This window comes from Jaculus jaculus, chromosome 11, assembly GCF_020740685.1.
Source record: "Jaculus jaculus isolate mJacJac1 chromosome 11, mJacJac1.mat.Y.cur, whole genome shotgun sequence".
NCBI lineage: Eukaryota > Metazoa > Chordata > Mammalia > Rodentia > Dipodidae > Jaculus > Jaculus jaculus.
The window spans coordinates 15418500-15430711 of NC_059112.1; the positions used below are offsets into that span (position 1 = coordinate 15418500).

A 12212-nucleotide genomic window follows, 5' to 3' on the forward strand; every position below is an offset into this window, starting at 1 on the left:
TGAAGCAAACCAGGACCCAACTTCAGATCTCTTTCAGCGATGGCCATGACTGGCCAGTAGCCCATTTCACCCTCCTCTTAGAGAGAATATCAAGGAGACGCAATAGTTATTGCCCTTGGAGTCTACTGAACCTGGAAGACTCAGAGTTGATCGAGAGCTGAGGGTCTCCTCATGTGAGACCTCAAATATGATGGCTAATGATTGGGAGTGGTGTCATAAGGATATGCTAAAGGAGAGCTTTTGTGTAGAAATTTTGAATTTTTTGATTGTTCTCTAATATTATTATTTTTATTTATTTAAGAGAGAAAGGTAGAGAGTGAGAGAGAGAGAATGGGCATGCCAGAGCCTCCAGCCACTGCAAACAAACCAGATGCACACACCCTCTTGTGCATCTGGCTTACGTGGGTCCTGGAGAATTGAACCAGGGTCCTTAAGCTTCACAGGCAAATGCCTTAACTGCAAAGCCATCTCTCCAGCCCCTAATATTATTTTACTCAATAAATATATGTGTAAATAGAATAGCTCAAAATCTTTAGGTTATTTTTTAATTCACAACAATTCATATATTTATGATGTACAACACCTTGCATTAAAATATGGATATATTGGGCTGAGGAGATGGCTCAGAGGTTAAGGCACTTACATGCAAAGCTTGCTGGCCTGGGTTTGATTCCCTAGTTCCCATGTAAGGCCAGATGCACAATATGACATATGTCTGGAGTTTTTTTGCAGCAGCAAGAGCTCCTGGTATGCCCAGATTCACTCTCTCCTCTCTCTCTCTCTCTCTCTCTCTCTCTCTCTCTCTCTCTCCATCCACCGATCCATCCCCCCTCTCTTTGCTTTCAACTAAATAATTTAAAAAATGTATTCATTGAGGAATAGCTAAAATGAAGGTAATGGACACGTATTACTGCACATACCAGTTTTTCAGCGATGGAAACTCTTAAAATCTACTCTGTTAGCAATCTATTATTAACAATAATAAAGTTGGGTGGCAGGTCTCTTGAAATTCTTTCTCCTGTCTTGCTAAATTTCGCACCTTTAGCAGAGGGCAAACTTGCTTCTAGGGTGTGACTGGCAGTGTCATGAGTGAAAACATACCATCTGAGTTCTCCAAGATTCGGGTCATCAACACACAGGGCTGTCTGTCCCCTTCCAGACCCGAAGAAGCTTAGGGCCCGGCATGTAGGATGGACTGTGCACAGGCGTTGATCGAGACTAACTGGACTCAGCCTAGAGTGCTCTTTTATGAACGTGGTTCCAGCAACTTCTGCCCTGTTAGATCCTTGTGGACTGTCATCACATGGGTCTGCTCAGAAAATTCCCAGTAAGGAAACATACTGGATGACTTGGATGGCAGCCTCCTTAATCAAAGAAAACTGCCAGTAGATGTTTGAAGCCACTAGAGAGGACCTGTCTGTCCAGACAGCTCCCTGCTTGCCCCGGCCCTTGCTTCTGAGTAAGATCTGCCTTAATCTCAATACCACCTCCTCACTGTGCAAAGCCATCATCTGTACATGTGACCATTATCAAGAACCCACAATGGGGTGGGGGGAGCTGGGGAGGTGGCTTAGCTGTTAAGGCATTTGTCTGCAAAGCCTAAGGACTCTGGTTCCATTCCCCAGGACCCATGTAAGCCAGATGCACAGATGCGCATGCACCTGTGTCTGGAGTCTGTTTGCAGTGGCTGAAGGCCCTGGCATGCCCATTCTCTCACTCTGTCTCCTCCTCCTCCTCTTCTTTTCTCTCTCTTTCTCTCTCTCAAATAAATTAATACATAAATTAAATATTTTTAAAAAATAACTCACAATAGGCAGAGGTGAGAAGCCGAAATGGCATACACATCCAGTTGCTTCATTGCACAAGCCTTTTTGACCTTCTGTTTCTCTTATTCTCTAAAAATGGGAGCTAACAAAGCTAGCTGGTTTTCTGAGGTACCTATTGGCATGGAAAAAAAAAGGCCATTGTTCTGTGTTTTGAAAGAAGCAGGAAGAACAGGATTTAATTGGCTCCAGCCACACCTAGCCACAGGTTCTCTCAGAGAAGTTTCTTGATTAGCTCTGGCCAATGTTCCATGCATTTCTTCTCCAAAAATCTCTCTCTGGACCTCTCTTGACCTTGACTTCTGCCAGGACCCCTTCCTGCTGTGTGGTCGGTATGAGCCTGGCATGGGATTTTACTGCAGAGAGGAGGAATGGAGGGTGGATGTCACAATGGGTGGGCAAGCACGCGACTAGGCTGATCATTTCATCCTGGCTGGACATCGCTCACGCCCATATTCTCAGCTGTGACTTCCTAACCCTGCATGTGACTTTTTTGCCAGCCCCCACCTGACCCTTGTGGTCTTTCAAAAAAAAAAAAAAATTATTTGTTTTCAAGCAAAGAGATACCAAGAGAATGGGCACACCAGGGCCTCGAGCGGCTGCAAACAGACTCCAGATGCATGCGCCACATTGCGCATCTGGCTGTTATGTGGGTCCTGGGGAATCAAACCCGGGTCCTTCAGTTTTGCAAGCAAGCGCCTTAACCACTGAGCCGTCTCTCCAGCCCCTTGCCCTTGTTTCGAAAGAGAAAGAAGAAACCAGGATTTGATGGTCTGACTCTGAAGCATAAATAGGACAGCCATGCAAAGCACGGATGCAAATCGCCGGGTGAGGGCACTGGCAAGGAAGTTGTAGAACCATCCACGGTATCGCATCTGGTAGGTGAGAGAACGTTCAAGTTACATGGGTTTGGCTGGGTGGAAGTTTTGTTCTTGGCATGGAACACAGCATCGGGGGAGGAAGCCCAGGACTAGGAAGATGTCACAGGGATGCAGGCTTCCATGCTCACGTGGTCACATGTTCTCAAGATGGATGCTGTCCATGGCATCACATACACGCTTCAGGGAGCATATCACACCGTGAGCAAACCCAGGCTCCATCGTAAAAGAGACCACGTAGCATTCAGGCATCCAGCAGTGGCAGCAGTAATGGCAGAGAGGACAGCAGGAAGCAGTCCCTTGATGTTTTAGGCTGTATGTGTCTCGTGTGTATGTGTGTGTGATGGCAAAGAGTTGTTATGTGCATGTGTGTGCGCATGTATGTGCATGCGTCCTCTGCACACATGCACAGAGGCCAGAGGAACACTTTGGGTGTTTTCCTCTGTAGCTCTTCTGCCTTATTTCCTCGAGACAGGATCTGTCATTGAACAGGGAGCTTGCACCAATTTCAAGCAAGACTGGTTGACCAGTTAGCCCCAGTGAGCCTTCCTGTCCTCAACTTCCTCAGCACCGGCGTTACAGGCATGCATGGCTGCGTTTGGCTTTTTACGTGGATGCTGGGGCTTGAACCCAGGTCTTCATGCTTCCACAGCAAGCTTCTGAACTCACTAAACCATCGTCCCAACCCCACTACACCTTCATGGTTAAGTCACCTTCGCTTTCATTGGCTTGCTTTATCACCCTGAGGTGCAAGGAGACACATGGGGTGGGGGGCACCGTCTGTTCTCCTAGGAGATGCATCAAGTGTCCGTCGCACCCACCATGTCTAAGCTTGCCAGATGTATAACCCAGGCCAGTGTGAAGTGACGGGTCACGATGCCTGTGACTTACCACGTAGGCTGTACCCCCAGCAAGAGCTTGTCCTCACGCTTGGTGAAACTGCATATCTGGGAGTAGATGACGGGCATGTCATGTTCCTCAACACAGGAGGAAAGAAGGGGTGAGAGGCACAAAGCCACCAGCCAGGCTCCATCACTGCTGTTAACAGTGACTGATGACAGCAGCCGACACTCTCTGCTCTTCATAGACATGACCTCCTTCGAATGACACACTGAGTTAGGCGCTGTTGTGACTGTCATTCCTCTGCAGAAAGTTCAGAGAGGGCAAGAAACATGGCCAGCGACACACAGCCAGTGGGAGGGAGAGGTAGGATCCCAAGGTCGAACTTGTCTGGCTCCAGGACCTCAATACCAAACCCCTTCCCTGCTGTCTAGTGCTGCATATACCCACCTTACCAGAGGTAGAAGGCCAAGTTCAGGCCTCGACAAAATCAGAAATGCTCACATGTCAAGCTTTCTCAGGACCACTTAGGTCTGATCTAGACCGTCACAGCTCAGGGCACCCCAGCTGAGGCTCGATGGCGTGTACACGCTCAGCCCCACGGCGGCTACGTGCCCAGACCTGATGTCCGATTTCCAGACTCGATGTGGCTGCTCGCAGTCGCCCTGGCCCTGCAGATGGCTCAACAGTTCAGCCCACCAGGCCAGTGTGCTGGCTGGTGTATTGGCCAGATGGGCTTACTGTTCTTGAACATGGGGGCAGAAGGAAGGGAGTTCTGACGGTGTCTGTGACCTTCCAGGGTTCAGACACCCAAAGTTGTCCTTGATGCCACTTAGAGTCACCGAACTTCAAGCTAGAAGACATGAGGGTGCCTCGGGGCCCCGCAACACCAGCTATTATTATGATTAGTTTTATGTGTGTAGGAGGCGTGTGTCTGTCTGTGGGCGTGCCAAGGCACATTGGAGGCCATCAGAGGACAGCGTTCAGGTCGATCCCCCCTTCCTACCTCATGTGAGGCAAGGTTTCTCTGCATCTTGTGCTGCTGTTGCTGCTTTTTAATGACCGTTGTGCTCAGTGTGATCTTCTGGAATGATTCTCTTGTCTCTGCTTCCTGTCTCACCATCAGGGCTGGGATTACAGAAGCCTGCCCACAGTTTATGGCTTTAAGAGAGAGAATGGGTGCACCAAGGCCTCTTGCTACTGCAAAATGAACACCAGACTCATGAATCACTTTAAGCATCTGGGATCTGAACCCCAGGTCAGAAGGCTTTGAAGCAAGTGTCTTTAACCACTGGGCAGTCTCCCTAGCTGCTGGCTTTTTTTTTTTTTTTCCCAAGGTAGGGTCTCACTCTAGCCCAGGCTGACCTGGAATTCACTATGGAGTCTCAGAGTGGCCTCGAACTCACAGCGATCCTCCTACCTCTGCCTCCCGAGTGCTGGGATTAAAGGTGTGCGCCCCCCACACCCAGCTAGCTTTTAGACTTAAAAAAAAATTATTTTTATTTATTTATTTATTTGACAGAGAAAGAGAGAAAGAGGGACAGAAAGAGAGAGTGGGCATGCCAGGGCCTGCAGCCACTGCAAACCAAGTTCAGATGCGTGCGCCCCCTCATGCATCTGACTAACATGGGTCCCGGGGAATCGAACCTGGGTCCCTTGGCTTTGCCAGCAAATCCTTACCCACTAAGCCATTCCTCCAGCCCCTAGCTTTCAGGTTTTTATATGGGGCTCTATGGATTAAATTCAGATACTCAGGCATGACTGGTGAGCAGTTTACCCATTGAGTCCTGTTCCCATCTTAAGACCAGGTTAATATTAACCACATTTCAAAGATGAGGCGTCCAAGGTTCGGGGACTGATAAGTGGGGAGGCTCCTGTCCTCTCAGAACAGGAACCTGCATGCTATTTACACAGAGCTCTCTGTCTACTGGGGAGTGTTAGTTCTCCAAGGGAACTGCCGGGCCTGGCTTCTAGAGAGGCTGTTTTCAAAATCAGCCAGTAAGCCATTCCTACACTTACGTGTTGTCAAGGTAGGCAGGGCAACCAAGGGTAAAGTGTCGTAAATTCATTTTCTAAATATGCCTTTCCATGCTTGGGAGTCAGGGGTGGGCGGGGAGTGGTCAGATTTCAGCTTCTCCTGTCACAGAACTCCAGACGGGGCTCTGGAGACGCTAATTCCTTCATGTCATCCTGGAGCAGTCTGGGGTCTAGCTTTTGATGGCGTACCATTCACACGTGGGGGTCCAACGCGCCATGCTGGTGCCCTCTCCCAACACAGCATTTCGCTCCCAGCTTGTCCCCAGCCAGTGATGTCAACGTACCAGCTGCTTCTCAGGAGCCAGTCTCCATCCGGCAGGAGGGGGCCGATGTCTCTCCCGGGCATCAGCCTGCTGGCATCAATCTGAGCCTTCTCACCAACCATGGTGGGTCCCTCCGATCTCCCACCTCCTCTGAGATGCCGAGGGAATCATCTTCCTACAGGCCTATGATTTGTCAGTATGCCTACTCCGATAGACTCTTAAAGTCCCATGCATGCATGATCTTCTGATTGTGGGGACAGGAGCAGGTTTCCTTAAAGGGGCTGCGTTGGGCTGACAGAAGGTGGTCAGCAGGCTGCTGGGAAAATGAAAGCGCTTCTGTTGCTGGTGCTGCCTTGGCTGAGCCCTGCTAACTACATTGACAATGTGGGCACCCTGCACTTCCTGTACTCGGAACTGTGAGTCCCCCTGACCTGGCCTGCTGCTGCGTCTATGTCTGTGTGTCGGGTGGGCTGTTGGGGGGTGGGGTGGGTGGTGGCACTTGAGTCGCTTTAGGGCTGAGATGTCTGCAGACGTTGGATGAGCTCGGGCAAAATGCTCTGCAGCATTGGCAGCAGCAGCATGCTCAGCCGCCGGGCGTGACTAAAGAGAAAACACCATGCCACCCGGGCACTCCGCTCCCCGAGCCAGGCGTCCCTCCCTTTGCTTCTGTGCCAAAACTGCCACCGTTTCTGTACTCAGCCCTTGCTCGAGAGACGTGTCTTCCCGTCCCTCCATAAATAGAACCGAGAGAGCAATTAAGAGCAGAGCTGGCGTGCGCAGAGCTGCGTCTCTTGCAGGGTATTTGAAATCAATAGCAGACCCCATCCCTTGGCTGAGATCTTCAGACCCCGTGCCTGAAGACAGGTGTGGATGGTACCAGTCAAGAGAATAGGAAACTTCATGTGTAAAAGCCAGACCCATTTTATTTTTATTTCTGATAGTTTTGAAGCCTATGGAAATTAAAAAAAAAAAACAAAACAAACATGCTATTGGCATTCACATTCCCATATCATCTGGACTGAAAAAATGGCAACATATTAATATATGTACCTTTCAAATGGTGTGGGCTAAGTTATAGCTATTATGACATTTCACCCCTAAATATTTCACCGTGTATCTCTAAAACATAAAGATATGTTTGTTCATGACTTAGGTGTTTTATGAGAGGAAATGACTCACAGTCCTAGCCTCTTCAATAAGTACTTTTCTGGCTCTTTTGTTAGTAAATTTAGAAAGGATCACAGAGTGAATGGCTTCTAATAGTCATGCAAGGAGTCTTGTTCAGTTTAGAACACTTATGAAAACTGTATTTTTTTTTTTCATTAAGCAGACATTCAAAAATACCAAGAGTTGGTTTAGGTATAGTTCCGAGTCAGTCAGTTATTGGGGGGTGGTTATCAAGACAAGAGCTTCCTATGTAGCCCAGGCTAGCCCTGAGAGCTCATCCCCTTGCCTCAGCCTCCTGAGAACTGGGGTCACAGGTGTGTACTATCGTACCTAGATCAGTGAAAAGATGGGTGCAAGGACTCCAAGTGGGGCTCCTAGAGGCCTGGTGGAATAAACTTGGCTGGTCATATTTAGATAATGATGCCACTCATGTCTTTCTGGGGACAGCCAGTGTGTCTTTTGCAATTAGTTGCACTAATAATTTGTCAAACACAGTAATTACTTGATAGATACTTGGCACACAGAGTGGAGCACTTGAAGGCAACTCATTCATTTGGAGGGGGGGGGACACTGCCCATCTGGAGTGTGTGGTCTACCTGATCGCAGTACATCTCCAGCACACCTGAGATAAGAGGGATCAGAGAGAAGGCGTCTGGCTTCCATCCTAATTGTCAGCATCTCTAGGGAAGTCACGGCATTGCAGGAGCTTTGCTAGAATAGTCTACGATGGTAGCACTCACCGGGACTGTGCAAAGGCTCCTTTGGATATGAAATCTCATGCACAACATCGTTCCTGTCCATCCTTTACCCTTGTGAGCTGCCACATTAGTTCTCAAGGCTGCTATATAACAAATTACGACAAGCTGGGTATCCAGGCATTGATTCATTTTTACAGTTTGAGAGTCCAGATGCTTTAAATTAAGGCTCAAGTCCACATTCCCTTTGAAAGCCGCAGGGGAGAACCCTTCCTTGCCACCTTCAGTTTTTTGCTGGTTCTGTTCATTCCTTAGCTTGTGGCTTTCTGACAGCAGTTTCCACCTCCATCTGCACTTGGTCTTCTCCTCTGTGGCCTTTCCAATTCTCCTCCTCCTCTTCCTCCTCCTGCTGCTGCTGGGAATCAGACTCAGGACTTTTCACATGCTAGGAAAGTGCCCAGCTCCTCCTCTTCTGATGGGGGCATTTGTCACTAGATTTAGGACCCAGTTGGAAACTCTAGGACGATCATATCTTTGAGATCCTTAACCTATGTAGCAGACAGCTTCAGGTTCACTGAGATGAACGTCCAGACCAGGCACAGTTATGGAGGAAGGGATATTTATTGAGGCTTACAGATCCAGGGGAAGCTCCATAATGGCAGAAGAAGCTGGCCTGCCTTCACAGGCCCAAGCAGAGAGAGAGAAGCGCAAACCAAAAGCCACACAGCACAGCACACTTCAGGAACTCCAGCTAGGCACACTTTGCATATCTTTAGATTGAAATCTGAAACCCACCACCACACCTTAAGATCCACCCAATGACATTGCCTCCAGCCAGGTGGCTGCAGAATGCAAACTACAAACAAATAAACAACTGAATATATTGGGGGCCATCTATTCTATTCAAACCACCATAACCTAATTTTACCTCTAAGGTCCTTTATCCAAATAAGGCCATATTCACGATTCTAGGTGGGTATATCTTTTGGGGGCTGCTGTGAGCCCACTTTGGTTGCTAATGAAGAGTCCCTCCCTTTGGTTACTTTTAGCCATATAGCCTCACTGAAGGAAGGTCTTCATCTTAACCATGTTTGTTGCTACAAGCACCTGAATCAGAGTCCACTTCCCTGTTGAATAGCTGAGTGGATAAGCACGTCACTCTTTTCCAAAATGTGAGATGACCCCAAAAGCACAGTGCAAGGGAACTTCCCGGTCAGTGTTACCAAATTTATTGGACTGAAGTTCCTCACAAGTTTCCAATTGCTGGGGTTCCTGTGCAGCTGTTCCTTGGTGGCTTCTGGAAATAACGATTATTAATAATTAATTAATACAAGTCAGTGGATTACTGAAACGACTTAGGTACCATAACATATTCTAAAAAATACCAGTAGTATGAAATTAGATCTAGTGTGGACAATTTGTTTGAGAAGATAAAATTTATATACATAAGAAATGAAAGCTATGATTCAAGGCACAAGGGGAATTTTTTTAAAAGATTTTTTCCTTTCTTCTTATTTTTTATTTGAGAGAAAGAGAGAGAGAGAGAGGTGTGTGCATAGTTCACTCTCTGTGTAATGTCCAAGGGCGTTCAAGTTTAATTTAAAACAAAATTAATCCCAAACAACAGCACTGCTTCTCAACTCACAGATCACATGCTCAGCTTGACCTTGGACAAGCCACCACCTGTGCCTTGTCCTACAGGAGAGGAAACCCCACAAAAGAAACCAACAACCAGGGTATCTGGTCCCAGCCCATAGTTGAGGGGCATGGGGTCTGGAATGCTCTCAGAGTCTGCAGCAGAGAGGCCAGAGGGCTAAGGGCAATGCCCCTGCCTCTCCAAGTCCTCAACCCCAGCCTCTATCCTCTCAGACTCTCTTTCGAAACTTCCTGAACACTGGGAACCGATGAAAGAGTCTTCTCAGGATGCTGGGTCCGTGTGGATGGGGCACAGGCAAACTCGTTGTAAGAAAGCCAGAGAACAGAGTGGAGTTTTAGTACCATCCATAGCAGGCTTAAGGGCTGAGCTTGTTGATAACATTCACATTCCTCGGCTGTAAAGCAAACTTACTAAAATTAAACTCTCTTGGGTGGGGGCAGTCATTTTCCTCCATGAGGTAGCTTATGTGGGCCACCATCTCCTTGGGGAAGAAGGTCCCAGGTGACTGTATTGGCACTGCTACTAAAAAGACCTTAGCTGCAGCTGAGAGTCACATCCCTAACTTCCCTGGCAAGAGCCATCCTTTTGCTTTGCGTGTCCCTTTCCACTGGGAGTTCTTTGGAACATTTCTGTATTTTTAAATTTTTATTTATTTATTTGAGAGAAACAATAGGTGCTCCAGAGCTTCCAGCCACTGCAAACGAACTCTAGATGCACGTACCACCTTGTGCATCTGGCTTACGTGGGTCCTGGGGAATTGAACTGAGGTCCTTAGGCTTCACAGGCAAGTGCCTTAACCACTAAGCCATCTCTCCAGCCCCACATTCTTGTATTTTTACTCACCAGGTGGTCTTGAGTTCTTAGGAGAGGGTAAGCAATGGTCACAGCTATGAGCCCAGCTCCTGTGTAGTTTAGAATTAAGTTGAACTGAATGAAGTTGCTTAGTTCTTGTCCAGTGTGTGATCGTGGCAAGCTGCGATCACAAAAGCCCTGGTTTGGGCTGAGGAGATGGATCAGTGGTTAAAGGCACTCGCTTGCAAAGCCTGATGACCTGGGTTTGATTCCGTTGTACCCAAATAAAGTCAGCTACAAAAAGCAGTGCTTGTATCTAGAGTTTGTCTGCAGTGGCAGGAAGCTTTGGTATTCCCATTCTCTCTCTCTCTCTTTCATAAGTAAATTATTTTACAAACAACAACAACAAAAAAAAAAGCCTCAGTTTTGTGTCTGTGGAAGGAAATACTGGTCTCGCTCATTACAGTCCAGGCCAGCCTCCCCTCAGATGTTCTAGAACACAGCCCTGAGCTGGAGGACCTGAGACTGTCATCGCCTGCTCAGTGATCTACGGTGGCATTTGTAACATTTCCTTAAGTATTTACTTTAGCCCAAATCCCAGGGAAGAACACTGACAGTCAGAGTGCATGATACGTTTTATTGTCCACAGAACAAACCCTCAAGAGCCACTGGCTGAAAATTGAGAAGCTTTCTTTCATATTTTCTTTCCACTTTTAAATTTTTTACTTCCCATTGCCTTTGGAGGTACTCTTCCGACTGTCATGGTCTGGTGGCCGTTGTGAGCCGCTCACGCCTGCGGGGCAGACTGAGTGTCCTGTGCAGGGGCACGCAGGACACGGTGGCTTTGCTTTCAAAGCCTGGATCTGTCCTTAGACACCGTTCTCAACAAGACAGCTGGGCATCGTGACTGCAGGAACACATGTGCCCAAAGCTACTGCTGCTCCTTAGCTGTGTGAATCTCAGAAAGCCAGGAAGTACCAGCCCCCTCTCTCTCCAGCTTACAGTCAGATAAATATTTCTGGTTTGCGAGTAGAGTCACTATTCACAGTAGTCCGGCCAGAATCTGGAGAGAAAGGTTACACTCCACTCCTTGAACCCTGTGAGATATTCATTCAACATGGAGAGGCTTACTCCGGCTAGAGTTCTATACTAGGGAAATTTAAAACTAACTGATTCTTGGGCAGGAGAGATGGCTTAGTGGTTAAGCCCTTGCCTGTGAAGCCTAAGGACCCCAGTTTGAGGCTCAATTCCCCAGGACCCACGTTAGCCAGATGCACAAGGGGGCACATGCGTCTGGAGTTCATTTGCAGTGGCTGGAGGCCCTGGCGCACCCATTCTCCCTCTCTCTTTATCTGCCTCTTTCTCTCTGTCTGACGCTCTCAAATAAATAAATAAAAATAAACAAAAAAATTAAAAAAAAAAAACTAACTGATTCCAGCTGGGCATGGTGCCGCACATCTTTAATCCCATCACTTGGGAGGCAGAGGTAGGAGGATCACCATGAGTTCAAGGCCACCCTGAGACTATATACATAGTGAATTCCAGGTCAGCCTGGGCTAGAGTGAGACCCTACCTCGACAAATCAAAAAAAAAAAAAAAAAAAGCCAACAGATTCCAGTTTTGCAATGTGAATCATTTAAGACTGTAAAAAGACAAGGCTTGGGGTGGAGAAATGGCTTAGTGGGTAAGTCGCTTGCCTGTGAAGCCTAAGAACTCATTTTCAAATCTCTAGGTTCCACACAGCCAGACTCACAGTGACGCAAGCATGCAGTGTCACACATGCGCACAAGGGGGCGCACAAGTCTGGAGTTGGTTTGCAGCAACTGAAGGCCCTGCTGTGCCCATTCTCTCTCTATTTTTCTCTCTCCCTCAGAAATAAATAATAATAAAAAAAAAGACAAAGCTTCCTTGAGAAACTAACAGGAGCAACAGGAAGCATGGGGGAGGGGGTCCTGTGTGTCCTTGCCACAAACTGGGGCCAACCCAGGGGTCAGGGATACAGATCACCCACCGAGTATCTTAACACCAAGGACACCACCCACCCACCTTCCTAGAGAACT

At 47.7% G+C, this 12212-nt stretch overlaps 1 protein-coding gene across 3 annotated transcripts in view; it reads left to right on the top strand.

The window, feature by feature from the left end:
- The window catches only part of Lnx1 (ligand of numb-protein X 1), a 129794-nt gene that overhangs the window by 24438 nt on the left and 93144 nt on the right, over positions 1–12212 (top strand). The window contains exon 1 of one of the 3 annotated variants that reach the window (XM_045161707.1): positions 5971–6257. The exons of the other annotated variants lie outside the window; for them this stretch is intronic. Within the exon in view, the coding sequence (XP_045017642.1) occupies positions 6166–6257 (92 nt within the window). The 5' untranslated portion in view covers positions 5971–6165. Of the gene's footprint in view, positions 1–5970; positions 6258–12212 lie in introns of those variants that run through there. 3 annotated transcript variants of the gene reach the window in all.